Below are 17,268 nucleotides of genomic sequence, written 5' to 3'. Positions count from 1 at the left end.
TGAAGTCATTCATTCATCACAAAGCTCATGTTGGGAACATTTGTGGCTGTGAAGGCCTTTGTCCCAAGAAGTATTCCTATGTATTTTGGGGCCACTGTGTATTTTGGGGCCAGTTTTAGAGTTCACTGTACAAAAACCAAATAACCATAAACCAGTTGTTACCATCTTTAACTAGTGCGTGACTGAGGGACATTGCACAGGGCAGGAGTGAAAGACTGATCAATAGGATGAAAGAGATGGAAGTTATATGTAAACACAGGTAAGCTCTGTTTGAACTGACCTCAGGATTTGACAGTGGTGGTGGTGGACAGCATTTACAGTGATGACATCCTCCACATGTTTGCCAATGCACATACTGTAAACACTCTAATTTATGCTAAAATGACGGTTATTAAAAGTCATTGTCCTAGTTCAGGGTAGTGACACTTGGATGAGCTGTCTCACATGGGGAACCATGAAACTGTCACCTCTCCCTGGAGACAGCAGCTTCAGGAGAGGACCAACTGTGTTATTAAAATGCCGGGAATGAGACAAGAAGTGGAAATACCAAGGAAGTTGTTGAGATTTGCAGCTTCTTACATCTGGATTGACTTTGGCCCCAAATACCTATTGTATTAATTTGCATGAATAATAGCCGCAAGAGGAACACAGGTAGTGTAGCCAGAGGTGCCTTTCACAGGGCTGCTGTTTCTAAGAGCTGCACATAGCAGAGTCTTAGAAGAATGTTACAGACCTATTTAGCTATAGGGAAGGCCAGAATCACAGAGCCCCTTGCCACCTCGGTGCAGCCTCGCAAGCCCTGCGATGCAGGTTTCTGCTCTAGGATGCCACGGTAGGTCTCTCACAAGATCTGTGCTTTGCTCAATGCATGGGATGAGCAGGACTTGAGGGACAACCTTGTGAGCGCAGCTTCATTATTAAGCTGCTACTGTCCAGGCGACCCGGGCTCTCTGGCAACACATGTTGCCCATGGGTTTCACGGCTATTTGTTAATAGCATCACAGTATGGAGATTTGGGGATTCTGATTTCTCTTTCCCTTTTTGGTCAGAGAGTCACAGCCCTTTCTACTCCTGGTTCTTGCCTTTTTATCTCCTGTTCCAGGTGCACCTTTTCCTCACCTTACCTCTGTTGTCTCTCACAGATCTAGTCCCAGTCCTGTGCCTGTCCACAGGGAGAATTACAGCTGCCTTATATACCACAGGCAGGGGTTTGCCTTGCGTCTTTCTGTCTAGAAAAGATGTGCAGCCTTTGCACAGGCCAAGAAACAGAAATCTGTTGGGAGTGAGGGGGAAAGAAGCAAGTGGGGCCTAGCTTCAGGCAATAAGATGTTACCTCTTTTTACGCTGAGAAGAAAGGCAAGGGCCTCTTGATTTCTTTGTCCCATTTTATCTCTGATTCTCAAATGTCTTTTGCAATAAGTAAAATCCTTCTGTTCATCTTGCGTGTTTCACTGTTGTCGGACCAATTCCTTCAAACCATTGGCAGAACTTGCTAAGGAGAAAATATTTTGACAGAGTCTAGGATTACTAGTAGAGAAGTTGAGAAAGGATCTGGAAGAAAAACAATCTATCAAATGGTTTCGCTTTGCCAGTGCATCAGAAAAAAAGTATTTTCCTTGAGCTTACAGCTTCAGACTCTACAGAAGTTTTTCTGTTGTCCTTTCTCAGTGTTTATCCTCTTGAATATACCAAAAAACAACTTTAGCCTGTGTGAGTAGCAAATGGAATCATAGCTCAGCACGTGTCCTGCAAGACTGTGATTGCTGAGCTGCATGAGGACAGAGAGTGCAAGGTGCTTTGTGGAAAAAGCAAGGCCGTTGCTGGGTGTGCCCCTCTGTGGTGTAGGCAATGTCAGCATCAGGCGAACAGCACACGCTTGCCTGAACAAGAAGGACCTGCAATCAGCCAGCAGGCAGAGATAGGGATTAACACAAGAATCAGCAAAATCAGGAAGCTTAATATGTACAGCATGGACCAAAGAAACAGAACTATGCAGGTGCAAACCATAATAGCTCAGCTCCTCAGTCGACCATCACCAGGGGAAATGGGAGCTCAATAATATGTTTCTGATCCTCCCCATATTCTTCTTCCCTGGCATAGGTTAGAAGAATTTGCAATGAAAACATTAGGCAAAGCCACCACAACCAGTTACAAAACATGTGGAGCAGCTTCTATCCAGCAGCTGCCTCTATTCTCTCTTTCCCCCCTTTACAAACTCCACACCATTATTATTTTACCAATTTTGTCATTACATCTTCCAGCTCCAATTCAGATGTCCTTTTCTGCCTTTGACAGTTGCCTCTGCATCCACCATCCTGTTTCTCCCATCCAGCAGGGAAAACAGCATTTCTTTCTTGGATTGGATTCATGAGGTTCCAGCAGGGATGCCAGATGTATGAATGTCATCCAAGATGGCAGTTGCTTGGCAGTCCAGCGGAGACACAGACTGAATTGACACTCTTACCTTCACTTTGTCATGACACAGCACTGTGCATCCGCCTTCTGCCTGAGATTACAGGAACTTGTATATCAGAAGGGATGTTGGGCCGCAGCGCTCAGGAGGCAGCCAGAGTGCAGGAGAGCCAAGGGGACATGAGAGTGTGGGGATCATCATGATTGCTACCCACTTAAGGCCCTGTGAAACCGAATGCTGGCCCTGCCCAGATGCGTATCAGACTTGCAGTAACACCTACGTTCTTTGCTGCCTTTGGCATCCTTAGCAAAAGACAGACATACAGTAATTTCCTTAATTTCAACACATCTAGTCAAACTGCTGCTTAGAGTATGTTACCAAACCATTTGTGTCTTTGATTAAGTCATTCCCCAGGGCAAACAATATTTAAAATAAGGGATCCTGTTAGAATAGAAGGTGCCTCACCTTTTTTAAGAAGCAGCTTTGGTTGTATAACTAAAGACTGGCCTCCATTTCTCGGCTGGTAACTTCCTCCTTTCACCACACCTACTGTTACTGGCAGAAAAAAAAAAAAAAAGCAAATTGTCAGAGACAGCTACCACATGCCAAAGAAACTGCGGGATCCCTAAAACCTTTTGCCTGTTGAAGTTCCATGTGGAAGTCCATATGCTGAGGCTGTGTGTCATGTTCATCTACCTTTCATCTGGGGTGAAAACAGGTAGGAAATCAACCATTTGTTTTGAATGTTTTTGTCAAATAAAACATGTTTTCTGTGCTTTGCAGAAACGTGAGCATATCTACCCTCTGCACTCATCATAAAGTTACTGTGCAGAGTTTTTCACTATTATTATTTATTTTGGCAAAGCAAACTATACTGGTTACATGAATGCAATCAGCTCTAAGAGTTCCAATCGTAAAACTAGAAGTCATTTTTATTATCTTTTCCTCACTTTGCAAGCATTTCTCTTACGTAAGTACTATACATTGACACTGAAAATGTGAAATATTGAAATATTCAAAGAATGATTTCTTTTCAGCAGTGTCTTCTATGACAGACATGAAGGACTTCATAGTGAATTCTGCAAAGGATAAATTGGCATTTATAAACACAAAACTTCATTTGATATCTTCATAGCCCCAACAAGAATAATTCTGTATAATAATAAACAAATGTACTGCCTTCTGTTAGCATACACATGGGAGCAAGTTGCTTGGTTAGTCATGTTACAGCTCCCTGCTTCATAGGGAAAATACACAGGATTAAAAAAAAAAAACAAAACAGTATTGTCAAAGATACTGACCAGCAATTCATCAGATTTCTTGGAGTAATTGTGGGGTTTCATTTCTGCTTAGTTTGATGGATATGCAGTAGGAACTGTGGAATTAGTAAACGGTAAAAGAAAATTGTGTGAAAAGGCACCAAGGAAACCCAGTCGGATAATGAAGACCATATAAGAGGTGGAAGGAAAAGTGATGAATTCTTTGATAATGCTGCTGAGTTTTGCTGTGTGGTGGTGAAGTGTGCTTAAAGCTGAAGACTTCATTACTGATGCATAAGACTAGTCTTTTGAAACAAACTGTAAACCCCAAGCGAGGTGATGGTGTTGTGAAAGTCAGTGAAGAAGCAACACATTTGTTTGAGGTCGGCAGAGGGTGCAGACTGGGTAAACAGGCCCTGCAGTGGGCAGTGGCCATACAGTCTTCCAAGGATCAGAGCTAGGGTAACTACAAATCTGACGCACTGAAGTAAAAATCTTTTGGAACTCATATTGCAAGTGGATATACTGATGGGATTAAAAAGTTCAGATGATACCTGGTCATGCCAGAAGGCCTCAAGATCACATCCCAAACCATCACTATGGTAGACCTTGCTTGTCCATAGGGTGGACATCCAGGAGAAAGGAAGAAAAAGTCTCCAAAGACTATCTCCAAGAATGGAATGAGAGAGACCAAGGGGAGGCAGGCCTTAAGTAGCACTGGCTGTACCAAGTACCACGGGGTCTGCCTGGAGCCATCCCCATGACTAGAACGCTCCCATCTTTGCATTGTGTCCAAAAAAACCAAGCTGTTCTGAAGATTTCCCTCCTGCTGCAGTAGGGCATCTGAGGCTGACCTCGAGTGCGAGATGAAGACGGCCAGCTCCCACACAGGAATTTCAGTTAACAGATCTGCATGCCGCCTGCTGCAGGAGGCTGAGGGATCAGAGCACCTTGCACAGGAAATTAGTGTTTGCCATCCTACTTTATATATAAGAAAACTGAGCAGAGGGGGGGGAAAAAATTGCCTGAGGCTGTCCAGCAAGCTAATGACCAAGGCAGGGCTGGAAGTAAGTTAAGGGGACACTGGGTTAATTGCTAGCATTTATTCACCTTCCCTGGAGAGAAGCGGTCTGCTGGACAAAGGTGAATACAGTGTGAGGGTGTGAGTTTCCACCTCACTTACTTGTTTGCTTGCAGAGTTAAACACAATAGGTATCTTGCCTCATCAGAGAACTCATGCTGAAGTTTGAAAAACACTTCCAGCCATTTGGGTAGGATTCACTTGTCAGAATGAGGAGCAAAGCCAGCGTAACTGGCTGTCCTCATGTGCCCGCTTTCCTAACACATGGTGGAGGAGTCTGGGATATGCACCAGCCTGCCAGAAGAGAAGCTGGCAGGTTCCCCCACAATTAGCACTGATCTGATTTCGTTAATCAAAATAGAATAAATTTAATAGACTTGATGCAGATATCACAAGGCTTTTTAAACACTACCTGTGTTAGGTATGAGCAAATGCCAATCAGCTCCTTAAAAGCTCTTCTTTACCAGAAGGTTTGGGCTGCTCTGGTGACTGACTGTTCCCCAGGGCAAGTCTCAGCACAGTGCAGGAGCTATAGGAACAAATTAAGCAATGAGTGCAATCTTGTAGCACGTAGAAGTAATTCTTGCCTGGCGTTTCTGCCTGCATTTTTACAGCTTCAGTGGCAGTAAAGATGATTAACAATACTCTACAATAACACTATACAATAACTAAAACAATATCTAGTTATTAATCAAAAATAAATATAATTGGGTTTTTTTTATATTGCAGTATACGATAGTGCAGTAGTACCTTGAGGACCATCACTGAGTACCACTATGTATGCTGATGTATGTCAGCAAAAAATCATCACCTGTTTCTGCTAGTTTCTTCAAGATCTGCAAATGAGCAGTTTAATAGGAGAACCCTTACTGCATTTCTCTGGAGTGCCCTGGCACTCTAACACTGTGGGAAGAGCAGGCAGATCAGGAGACAGGCACCTCGGTCACTGTTACTCCTGCAAGCAGGGCCCAGAGTCACTGGGAGCCCTGCTCAAAGTATTAGAGGCAGAACACGCTGATTCAAAGGCCACTGATTTCAACAAGTATTCATAGGGCCTGGCTGAGAGTTCAGTTTCCACTGCTCCTGTCTCGCTTTTCATATTTTACCACAGGCTTACACAGGAAGGACTCCATGGATTTCAAATATTAAAATTTATTTCTGAATTTATGATAGCAATTTAAAATATCCAGTTGGACTTAACTGCAACATCCTCTTTGCCTATTCACGTTTATTCAGGAGTTCCTGGGGCTTTTACGAAGTAATTAGGAGAACTCTGGCAACTGAACAGATTATTTTATGTGCTGGGTACATAGCATTTATACCACTTCTGTGCTCCTGATTTCCACAGGAGGAGGAGAGGAGAGGTTCCTTGTAAAATTGTGACAGATTTATCATTTAAAAATTAAAATGCACAGGGTACAGGAAATCTGCTAAAGCACACTTAACTTACACTTGTAGGTTTTCTAAACCTCTTCCACCTACTGCACTGCCTTTTAAGCCTCAAAGGTCTGGGAGCAACCCAGCAACCCAGCCTGAACAATTTTTGCTGCCCAGAGCGTATGTGTGAGAGTGCAATTTTCTCCCACGAGGTTCTTCAGTAAAACAAGGGGGTTGAGGAGAAGGATTGTGAGGCAGGGAGAGGCTACAAAACCTGGAAGGGCCTTCATAAGCAGCGTCTGTCAGAAGACACACTCATCTGGTTCACTGCCATTGCCCTGTTGGAGACTGTATTGGACTCTGAAGGCTCAGCTGGTGGCCTGCAGAAAAAGCGATGAACAAAGGCTTTCACATGGCAGAGACCACCACGTAAAGCAGCAGTTACAAAAAATTCAGGAGCTCTCCAGCTCTGTATAAAGCAACATCAGTAGCATTTCCCATGCAATCAAAGGGTGTCCCGTTTCACAATTTGAAATGGCAGGCTGCATTTGCAAGTGCAAATGAAGCATTGAGCTGTCCCTCACAACAGCAGGATCCCATGCAGCACGTCAGCTCCAGGCTGGAGTTCCTTATAAACAAAACACAGTGGCATCTCTTCACCCTACAACTTGTCCAGAGCATCTGGATGTGCTCTCAAACCAATACAGCAACCACGCTAGCCGCTGACGCCCCTCCTCAAATGAGATCTCGAAATGTTTCCTCTGGATGGAGTTCAGCTTCCCAACTTGAGACACCATGACATCAATATGGCTGTTAAATCTCAAGACAGCCCTTTCTGGGAGAGATGTATGTTATGTATTAACAATGTACAGGTGAATACCGAGGCACTCTGGCAGGACACACATGGTGGGAGTCAGTTATGGAAAACTCAGAATAAAGCCCGAGTGCCAGAGCCTAGTCCCTGCCATGTGAACCTTCCGTAAGAAATGTTGTTATGTGAATGGAGAGTTGAGTGAAATGAGCAGCCACGCAATCACCCTGGGGACTCATGGGACCAGGTTCAGCTGCAGACCTGCTGGGCTCAGCTCCCATCCAACAGAGGCAGTGCATACACTAACGAGATTTTTGGAGAGAGCCCACGTTCTCTCCCAGCTGCTGGTGGAAGCAGGACTGTGCTGTTTCAGGGAATGCTCTTCCCAGAAGGTACTCTTGCAGTCTGGCCCAGAAAACGACTGTTCAAAGGGGTTATGTGGGATAAAGGCAAAAGGCAGCTAAAAGAGCAGGGAGATATATCCTTTGACAGAAGGTGCTGGTTTGCAATGAAGGGCCTTGACCCAACATGGCCAAAAACCCTAATTTTCAGGGTAACTCTAGTTATGAACGCAATGGAGAGGAAAAGAGCAGCCCCAGCTCAGGGAGCTCACAATGCATGTTCTTCGGCCTGTGTAGAGCTGGCAGGTCGAAAAGGCCAAGGCGTTTCTTGGTGCTAACCTCAGGATTGCCATGCTGTGCTCTTTACAGATCCTGGGGAGGCATGCCCTGCATTCACAAGTCTCAGCCTGGGCAGCGCTTTAATGGGGACGGACCTCAAAGTGAAGCTAACGCTCTACACCAGGCAGAACCCAAACTGTGCTGAACAGCTCAATTCAACAACCTCCAAGTATCTAGATATAACCAAGAAAACTACCTTCATTGTCCATGGATACCGACTCACAGGCTCTCCTCCGCTGTGGATTCCTGACTTGGTACGTCTCCTGCTTTCTGTAGACGACATGAACATCATCCTTGTGGACTGGAACCGTGGGGCGACAACTCTCATATATAGCAACGCTTCCAGAAACTGCAAGAAAGTTGCTGAGATTTTGAAGAAACTTATTGATGAAATGTTGGTAAGTCGGAGATTTATAATATTACATAGTCATTAAAGCACAATATGTAAAGGCCACAAGGAAGTGTTCAAAAACAGCAGGATGTCCGGGAAAAGACACTCCTAAAAAGGGATACATTCATTCTTGTAAGTGTAACTATACTGCAGTGCCAAATTCTATCCTTGGTCTTGGTATGTTGGTATTTTGTTGCAATATTCAATTTATATTCTAAGTCCCTACATTTCTGGATATGAAACTCTATGGATTTGTTTTCACATGCACAGACACTTGATTTCCATGTTCTGGATGTCCAAAAGTCAGCTTACGCAGATCAGCTACAGTTTGCAGCTCCGCTAGCTGTCATTGCACAGACACAGGCAACGATGGCATTAGATTCCAAAGCTGGGCACCTCCAGGTAGAGATACTGTTAGTGGGCTTTTACATGTTCAGTATAGTCGCTGCTAAGAGTTGTCCCTGAGACTACGCTGCGGTTTAGTTTGCAATAGGAGTGAACTATTTTAAGTAGACACTCCTAAACCGGGCAGAAGAGGGATTATGAGTACACATCTTAGTGTACTAAGTTATAGCTGCTCCATGAAAAAAAAGGCTGCTGAATTTCCACATCTATGCAGTGTCTCCCCTGGTACAAGAAGTGATTACACTTGGAACTCACAGCACTTTTTTCTCATGATCATGCTTATATTTGGATGAAAGACCAGGATCTAAATATACCTCTGGTTGCTTGACTTCCATTTATTTAATACATTTGGCTGTAACATTTACTTGAGCTTTCACTAAACATTATTATTTTTTTCATTATTATTTTTCTGTTTATTTCTCCATGCTGGTAACTTGCTCAAAAATTATATTAATTCCCTTTAACATTTGTGGAAGGTAAAAAGCCACCTCATAAGTACAGGGAAATTTCTTGTTGCTGCAGAGAACTGGCCCCTAACTCAAGTAGCTGTTGTCACCTATATGCATAACTAAGGCTCTGGGATCATTAGACTCTGTATCTGCTAATGCCTGGTGGAAACCACATGCTGGCAACTGGAGTTTTATTCATGGGGTCCATGAATTTACTTGTTCCTGTCCGCACATGCTGTCACTACCCCAAGAAAACACAACCATTGCCTGAGCTGTTCTCAGCTCTCTCCAGGGCCTCAGTATGAGTGGTTGTTGCACGGTGGGATGATCAAAGGGATGAAAGGGGGGATATTTATACGGAGTGGAGCACATACCACTGAAAATTATGGGAAAAGTAAGGAGATGCATTTACATTTCCTCTTCCTGACATTTTTATGCCTTCAGTGTGCCCAGAACCTATGACCATGAGTATTTTTAAATCTCAGATTGCGGGAGCATCACTTGACTCCTTTCACATGATAGGAGTCAGCCTGGGAGCACATATCTCCGGCTTTGTGGGAGAGCTGTATGAAGGCAAACTCGGAAGAATCACCGGTAAGCCCTTCCTCCAGGCAGTCCTTCTGCTTGGGGCACAGCTGTGCGCAGCGAGCGGTGCGAGCTGCCCGGTACTGCAGTTACGCCAGGCGCGTGGTTCTGCGTTGCAGGCCTCGACCCGGCAGGCCCCCTGTACCGAGGGAAGCTGCCCAGTGAGAGGTTAGATCCTACAGACGCGCAGTTTGTTGATGTCATTCATTCGGACACCGATGGTAAGTGACATTTTGCTTCTTTATCGTTACAAGGAAACCTAGAGACTGATGGGGAGCATAGGAGAGCAGAGCCTCTGGGAGGCAGCTATGCTGGGGGAATTCTTGCTCCTCTGGCCCAGCAGGACTGCAGTCTACTTCCAGGTGCAAGATGCAGTGGGGCTGTGGAGGGCTCTGTGGGCCTGTACTGTTCACTCTGTGGTCAGGACTCCCTCAGACGCTGCTGCTGTATTTGCATTTCAAAACACGCTGTTTCACAGCTATCCATCCTAACAGCTGACCGTGGCCATCAGGGTCTGGTGGACACAAGCTCCGGTGGGGAGCTCCTGTACCAACCCTCCCAGCCACCAGGGATGGACCATCCTGGACAGTGCTGGACCATACTGAGTGCAGCTTGTTTTGCTGCCCTAGAGATGAAGGGAATGGCCCTGGGAAGGGAGGCCCTGGAGGCCCCATGGCCCAAGAAATGCAAGGATGGCCACCAGTGCAGGAACACCCTGCTGCTACCCCACCACACAGTCCTGCCAGAGCCATCCCAAACTAACTGCACTGCTGGGTCTGGCCCCAGCCAAGCACGCAGCATCGCAAAAGCCAGTCCCTTAGCTTAATGCCTTGCGCGGAGGGTCAGTAATCCAGAACGCTCCAGCTCCCTGGAAAGTACCTGCAAGCCTCAAAGGAGGTTGCTTGGCATGATGCTTCCTGCCTTCCTCCCACCCGCTGTGGTTTAAACCACCTTCTGGGGCGAGTCTGGCGCTTCCCTCACCGCTTGCCTTTCCCAACCGGTGCACAGCACGTCTTCGAAGCCGCCAGCCAGGCGGGCGGTGTGATGCAGTCCCGCAGCTCCGCTCCCACGGGCATCCTCCCTGAAGCGCCTGCCTTTCCCACCTCATTGCCTTCTTTCTTCTCCCAAACCCTCCAAGAGCTTGGACTTCAGCAGCACAGAAATGCCCACTATTTCACATCCCTTTTCCCCTCCTGCAGGCAGCTATAACAAAAAAGCTAATTCTGTGCTGTGTCACATGCACAGGCTTATTTTGGGCATTTGATACCGTTGCTAAAATGACACAGTTGGGTCACAACTGTTTGGCCTGCTACATAAATACATGAATGACATTAAAATTCCTGCACAGGCAGGCATCCTAGAGCTAAATAACTGTAATTTTTTCCAGTGAGTTTCTTATGTTTCTTTTTTCTGTATTTTATGGTTTAACAATCCCTTCCCTTCCCTCCACATTTTCTTTTGCCAGGACTAGGTTACAGAGAAGCACTAGGCCACATAGACTTCTACCCCAACGGCAGCACAGACCAGCCAGGCTGTCCACAAACAGTATTTTCCGGTAATTAATTCAGCCCTGAATTGCAAAAACACTGACAAAATACTTCCAGTCAGGAAGAGGAGGTGAAGGCCAGAGAAACATCATCACTGCTAGAAAATAAATGAAAACAGTTTTCTGGGAAGCCATGAAAGCAATCTCTTCCCAGCATCGATGTGGCACACTGACACAAGAGGAGTTGAGCTGATGTGCGCTAGGCAGAGATGTGAGTCGGGGTGGTCCTTCTGCTCTCCGTCACAAACACAACGGGATGAATTTTGCATGCAAAAACTCATCAGGTGAATTTGTACCCTCATTTTGTGACTATGTTTAAAAAACCTGCGGGGCTTTTTTTTTTAATTACATAGAACACATACAAAACCCCAACAATTAGCAGCAGCAAGCACCTGCTCAGAAAACAGACTCGTGACACACGCAGTGTAGATTAGACTATTCTACCGAACCCAAGGAGCCTTTCTTGGCAATGACAGACAGTGCAGCCCAGAGCCCTAGTCCTGAACGCAAGAAAGCTTTTCTCCTTTCCAGCTCAGCAGCAGAACTGCTTTTGTGGAAGCTGGGTGAAGAAGAGACCTTACTGACGGAAAGGCGATAATGTGAACTCAACCCTTATCAGGCACAAGGCAATCTACATAGGAAACCAACCCTGGAACAAAAATGCATAGGAAACGAGGCTTCACTTATTTTGCTGCTCATGGAACAACTCATTTTATTGGTTCTGTCTTTCTAAAGAGTTTTTTTTAACAGAAATGGCAAGGTCTTGTGCCAAAGATATGCAATATCCAACTGTCATACCTGGGCTCAGAGAGAAGAAGACAATATCTGAGATGGAGCAGGATCTATAGCTGGATCCTCAGGAACTGCAGTGACAGTAGGAACAAGTATGCTTTTAAAAAATAGACTAGTAGAAGACTAAAGCAGACATTGGTAGAGCTAAGCGCACTCAAAGGAAGAGGCTGGTGCCCATTTACTGTTCTGCCACAGTCCAGTGCTTCCCATTTTAATCTGTTGTGCTCAGACTGATCAGTGACTGTCTGCTGGTGTGTCCTTTTTTGCTTGTAAATTAATGCTGTTCTCCTGAAGCACAAGGATTGCTAATGAAATATTTCTTCTCTATATATGATTAAGGATTGCAGTATTTTAAATGTGACCACCAGAGGTCTGTTTTCTTGTTCATATCATCCCTGAAAAAGAGCTGCAATATTACTGCATATCCGTGTGACTCGTACGGAAACTACAAGAATGGCAAATGTACCAGCTGCGAGACGTTTCAGCCTTTGCCATGCCCCATCCTAGGTAAGGAAGACGCATAGGGAATTGCAAATCCAGGGAATGTGAATATGTTGTGAATACCCGTGTCTGATGTAGCTGCCCACCATTACTGTAACTTTTAATCCATCCATGTGACTGTGACAAATGTTTTGCTAAAGGACTAACATAACATTGTGCTTTACAAAAACATATAAATTATTTCCACTGTGTTTTGGGGGATGATCTCTCCTTGACTTTGAGAGGTACAAGCCTCTGCTGCAGGCAAAAGAGGCATGAGAGGTTCCCCTGCTTTTTGTATGGTCACATCACATCATAATCTAGAGCAGAAATGCACATGTAAAGGATCCAGAACTAGAAAAGCCAAAACAAGACTTGGTATCTTTAGACTGAACTCACAGAAGCCATGAATTGAAGTCCATTAGCTGCAGATTTTGAGGGATAAGAGCATGTCCCTGCTAAAATACAATCTTTTGTAAGAAATTTTCAGTACCACACACCCCTCTGACTATAGAAGGAATGGCACAGAGGGGGCAAACAGAGGGTTTTTGCTTTTTTGAGATACACCCACAGAGGTGTCCTGGCCTGGGTGTGACAGCACAGCTTCAGACTGCCATATCTGAAATTTTGATGCTGCCAAAACTCTGACCTTCCAGAAATTAGCTTTTAAAGCTCAGGGGATTATTTTCATTCTGGACCACAAAAGCCTTCTTGACTAGGGCTATCAGAGGTGAAAAAAGATAGATCTTAAAATAAGTGATGAACAGTAACCAGATATATTTAGACACAGAGTTGGCTTTAGTTACACAAGTAAAATTAAGCCCTTGTATATGCAAGTCTGTGGTGCACAGGAGTATGTTTCACAGTGCTACCCTGCAGCTGAAAAGCAATATAGTATTCCTAAATACCTGTTTTACATTTTCAGATATTTAATTGCTTATATACCTGTGCAGTAACCTTCTGCTTCATTTTTATGCTGTCATCTATAGGTTATTATGCCAGTAAGTGGAAAAGCTATTTCACACAGCGGAGTCATCCAGTGACAAGCATGTTTTTTGATACAGCGGACAAAGAGCCATTTTGCAGTAAGTAAGATTTCTGAAATGATTTTTTTCTTTGTGTACTGCCTCCCTCAGCAACAGCTGAGGAGAGATGGTTAGTTGCTATTGGCATCATACCCAGCATTTTAGAAATATAGCCTGTGGCTGCTGGATAGAATTATGTCCATCTGCAGGCCTGCCATTATATTCCATAACTGCAAACATACTTGTTGCTGTGAAAGCGCTAGTTAAACAGAGATGTGCAAGAACAGCCTTGTCTTCCTTACAGAACTAGGAAATTTGTTGAGAACATATGAATGAAGCGTAAAAAAGTAGTACTTAAACTGTGTTTCACAACAACACGCTGCTCTTTTGTGCTTGCGTGCCGTGCTGAGAGCCAGGCTCACATCTGGCTGAGCTCAGTCAGAGCGTGTCTTTGCCTCCCGTCGTTCCCACGCACACAGCTCTCCCTCGAGCAGTGCCCTGGTGACCGCTGTGTGCCTCTGCAAGAGTGCCCACCAGCCCCGAAAGCCAGCGGGACGGAGTCTAACCGCGCGCTCTCTCTCTGTCACCTCACAGTTTATCACTACTTCTTGGATATTATTACATGGAACAAGAACACCAGAAGAGGCACCTTCATCGTTATATTAGCTGATGAAACGGGGAAGAAAGCAGAATCTAAAGTCAATCTGTAAGTCGATGATCTACAGATGATAGCAAATCACTTAGAACAACTGAATCTGGGAAGAGAAAAGATCTCCTCCTCAAATTTCCTTGCTGATAGCTGATAGTAAGGGCTTGCCTGGCCATGTGTGATTTCCACAGACTCCCCCGCTGCACATCAGCTGACAGCCCAACGCTTTGGTTCAGACACTTCTCAATCATTTTAAGCACTTAAGAAAACAATCTTCTTAAGAAAACAGTCCTATGCTTCCATTAAAGCAGGCGGCACACCACCTCTCTCCCGCCTTCCGTCCCTTCCCTGGGAGCAGGGGCAGCTCCACGGCATTAGGCAGGCTGAGTCCAGCTCTAGGAGCCCAAGAGAGCTGCGATGAACCTGGGCCTGAAAACATAACATCCAAAACAACTCATTCAACTCGGAGAGGCAAGTTAATGACCGGTCTGTATGCAGACATGCAAATATCAATGCAAATAGAGACTAAACACACTTCAGCCAAACCAGTCCTGCTCAACTAGTTTTTCCAAGTGCGGAGTGGCAGCTCCAACTGCATAGTCTCGCAGCTGTCAGCCACGCGTGCTTGCGCTGCAGTAATTTGCATAGCTCTCCGAGGTTTCACGACAGGCCCACCGCACACCGCTGAGCCCGTGACAGCCCGCCAGTCAGCCTGCTTACACACACGTGCTGTAATTACCTTGGACAGGTTAAAACTTGTCCAATTCCGCAGCCCTCCTAAAATTTCTAAACAAGGCCAGCTGTTTTGAGTGCTGTAACCGGGATACACTTCCAATCACATCTCCACTCTGCACATTTGTAAGGGAAATTTGCAGCTCTGGTCAGCTAGGGGCGCCAAACAACTGGCCATATAGAGAACGTGTTGTATAGCAACAGTGCTGCGGTGAGCAGCTCCGCCGTTTTTGCACCAAGATTGGTGCCGTTTCCATGCACATCTCAAAGTGGAACTGGCCATTCTGTCAAAAAGGACCGATGTCAAGCCCCGGCCCTGTGAGACTGTGCTGTCTTTAAGCTCGTACTGTTTTGCCACGCTGACACGCTGGATTACTCTCCATTAATTCTGGTCAACTCTGCATTGTTTCATAGACACGCCTGCTGCATTTGCCAGAGAGAGCTACCAGAAATTTAGGCAGGGACTTTAACACTCCCAAAATACATTCTTCCATTTCTAAAGCTACCTCAGCCATACTGTGCTGTTACAAACCAGATTTCTGTGTACAGCAACATGCTCTGCAACCTCTGCAGATGACTCAGCGGTCAGGTCTGTGCAGACAGCCGTGTACGTTATCAGTTGGGTCTAGTCCATTCGGGTTCAAAGCAGGATTGCAGTGAGGATTCTGGGTTGGGTAAAGACCAGAGTAAATGGCATCAGACCTCTGTGCACTGCCCCGGGAATGACTGAGTGCAAAAATGTCAGAGCAGACTCATCTGAGGACCTGAATCCATATTCCTTTCCTGAAGATCAGAAACTAACCGTAAGTCCAGCCCTCCTTCCCCAGCACTGTTTCTAATATCTTGGTGAATTTGTGACAACTTGTCTGCTTTATCTTTAGAGACACTGCAGCTTTTCAGCAGTACAACCAAATCCCTTTGCTAATTGGATTTGACCAGGATCTTGAAAACGTAGAAAGAATTTCCTTGACATTTTCCACCGGGTCTGTCATTGGCCCGAAGTTCAAACTCAGGATTCTCCAAATGAGGTTACGGTCAATTACAAATCCAGAAAGGTAAGCAGAGAATAACAAGCCATTTCTACTGTTGCAAACTAGACGGAAGTAAATGAGTCTCCTAGAGTCCTGGCCTAGCTGAGCCCACAAGAATTACATTTATTTCACACTTCATAATTCTTGTGCACTTATCTTGTGTAAATTCTGCCTTTACTGCATGCACACAAATCCCATAGTTGAATACCTACTTGGAAACAGAGGCTGCCTTATTGTATTGAAAAAAAATAATAATTTGTGGTCTGACCCTTTAACTTTTGGTCAAGAAAATAAGTTCTGGCCTTTGTGTAGCTACAGATAAGGTGCTCAGGCCTGAAAACTGGACTGAAAGATATCCAGCCCCTAGTACACATTTTATATCCCAGTCAATCTCTATCTTCAGACAAATAGAGAAATTAATTTAATCCTGAAATTCCAGTGATGTGGGAGCTCCTGGCCACTATGCTCTGAAGCACTGACTGCCCACCACACGTATGAGGTACCTACCACATCATTTGCTCATGAGATTTCTTCAGGGGCTTCGGTCACCTCGTTAACCTCCACCTGCTATGTGGTTATACACTTAAGTTTCCCTGATTTGGGAGCACTTCTGAAAGAGAAGATCTCTGCCCGAGCCCAGTGAGTATAGAACCTCTTGGGATGGCCCTGTGTGCAAGGAAACTGTGTGGACATCAGGCCATATGTGCTTTAAATGAGTGTTAAAACAAGGACTGTATATCATAGACTGAGAAGGGGGAAGCAAAAAAGGACTGAGCTGCAGAATACGTTTCTTTCCAGTTCACGAAGGTCTGCTACCCTTATCTTAGCCTCAGAGTAAGAAACAGGCACACCTAATGTGCAACGCCCTTTTTCTGCAGCTCCCTCCTCCCGGCACTCCCTCTCCCCTGCACGCAGAACTGAATGAAAATACGCTCAAAGCACCCCTGACCTCTGCCACGCTGGAATTTCACCTCACCTTAGGAGCCTTCCACGCGTCCTGGAAGTGTTACGTATTTTATATAAACCTCCAGCATGCTGGGAGGCTCGACTGGAAAAATGATACGAGGAGGGCAAATTTTTCATTTTTGGCTTGGGTTGATTCTTTTTATGCAGACCACAGCTGTGCAGGTACGACCTTGTCCTGACGGAGAACACCAAAATAACCTTCAAGCCCATCCCCTGCCCGAGCAAGACCACGAGCTAAGACCTGAACGTGTTCTTTCCCCGGGGCAGCGGCAGGCACTTGGTGCATCGCAGCCAAATGGGAGAATCGGTGGACTCACCTTAAAGTTCCTCGGTATCTTCTGGGGCGATCAAACACGGGCACAACTGATCGTGTCTTTCAGGGGTTCTTTTGTCATTGCAGAGATTTATAAATCAGTCTCTAGGAGTGTCAAAACTCATGATATCTTAGCTTTTTAAAGCATATTTCCTCTGCGGAGCCAGGAGGCCGCTTTGCTCCGAGAGGCTTTAATGGGTAAGATGAGGGCCTCCACCTCGACTACTTGCTTATGAAACCGTATGAAACTGTGTTGTAAAGCACTGATAGCAAATAAAGCTCT

General features: G+C 45.3%; 1 protein-coding gene and 1 long non-coding RNA gene across 2 annotated transcripts; one reads left to right on the top strand and one right to left on the bottom strand.

The window, feature by feature from the left end:
* Positions 1-1,366: 1,366 nt before the first annotated feature.
* On the bottom strand, positions 1,367-17,109 carry LOC112983434 (uncharacterized). Its single transcript, XR_003259221.2, has 4 exons — positions 16,990-17,109; positions 7,818-7,970; positions 2,879-2,968; positions 1,367-1,492 (listed from the first exon to the last, which is right to left on the bottom strand). It is a non-coding gene; the product is annotated as an uncharacterized LOC112983434 (long non-coding RNA).
* LIPH (lipase H) lies at positions 2,964-16,996 on the top strand. The gene is made up of 10 exons (XM_026100542.2): positions 2,964-3,131; positions 7,652-8,019; positions 9,352-9,460; positions 9,571-9,672; positions 10,917-11,006; positions 12,129-12,296; positions 13,259-13,354; positions 13,889-14,000; positions 15,557-15,730; positions 16,820-16,996. The coding sequence occupies exons 1-10, from the start codon at positions 3,080-3,082 to the stop codon at positions 16,908-16,910; spliced, it is 1,362 nt and encodes a 453-aa protein (XP_025956327.2). The 5' UTR covers positions 2,964-3,079; the 3' UTR covers positions 16,911-16,996.
* Positions 17,110-17,268: the final 159 nt, after the last annotated feature.

Source organism: Dromaius novaehollandiae, chromosome 9, assembly GCF_036370855.1.
Source record: "Dromaius novaehollandiae isolate bDroNov1 chromosome 9, bDroNov1.hap1, whole genome shotgun sequence".
In the NCBI taxonomy this organism is placed as follows: domain Eukaryota; kingdom Metazoa; phylum Chordata; class Aves; order Casuariiformes; family Dromaiidae; genus Dromaius; species Dromaius novaehollandiae.
The sequence above is the reverse complement of the archived record's forward strand: the minus strand, read 5'-3'. Positions and strand labels throughout refer to the sequence as shown.

Excerpts from the sequence above, each read along its gene's own strand:
- LIPH (XM_026100542.2), top strand. The coding sequence starts at position 3,080 with ATGCTGAGGCTGTGTGTCATGTTCATCTACCTTTCATCTGGGGTGAAA. Across the intron at positions 8,020-9,351 it reads AACTTATTGATGAAATGTTG|ATTGCGGGAGCATCACTTGA; the intron begins GTAAGTCGGAGA and ends TTTAAATCTCAG. Across the intron at positions 13,355-13,888 it reads GGACAAAGAGCCATTTTGCA|TTTATCACTACTTCTTGGAT; the intron begins GTAAGTAAGATT and ends GTCACCTCACAG.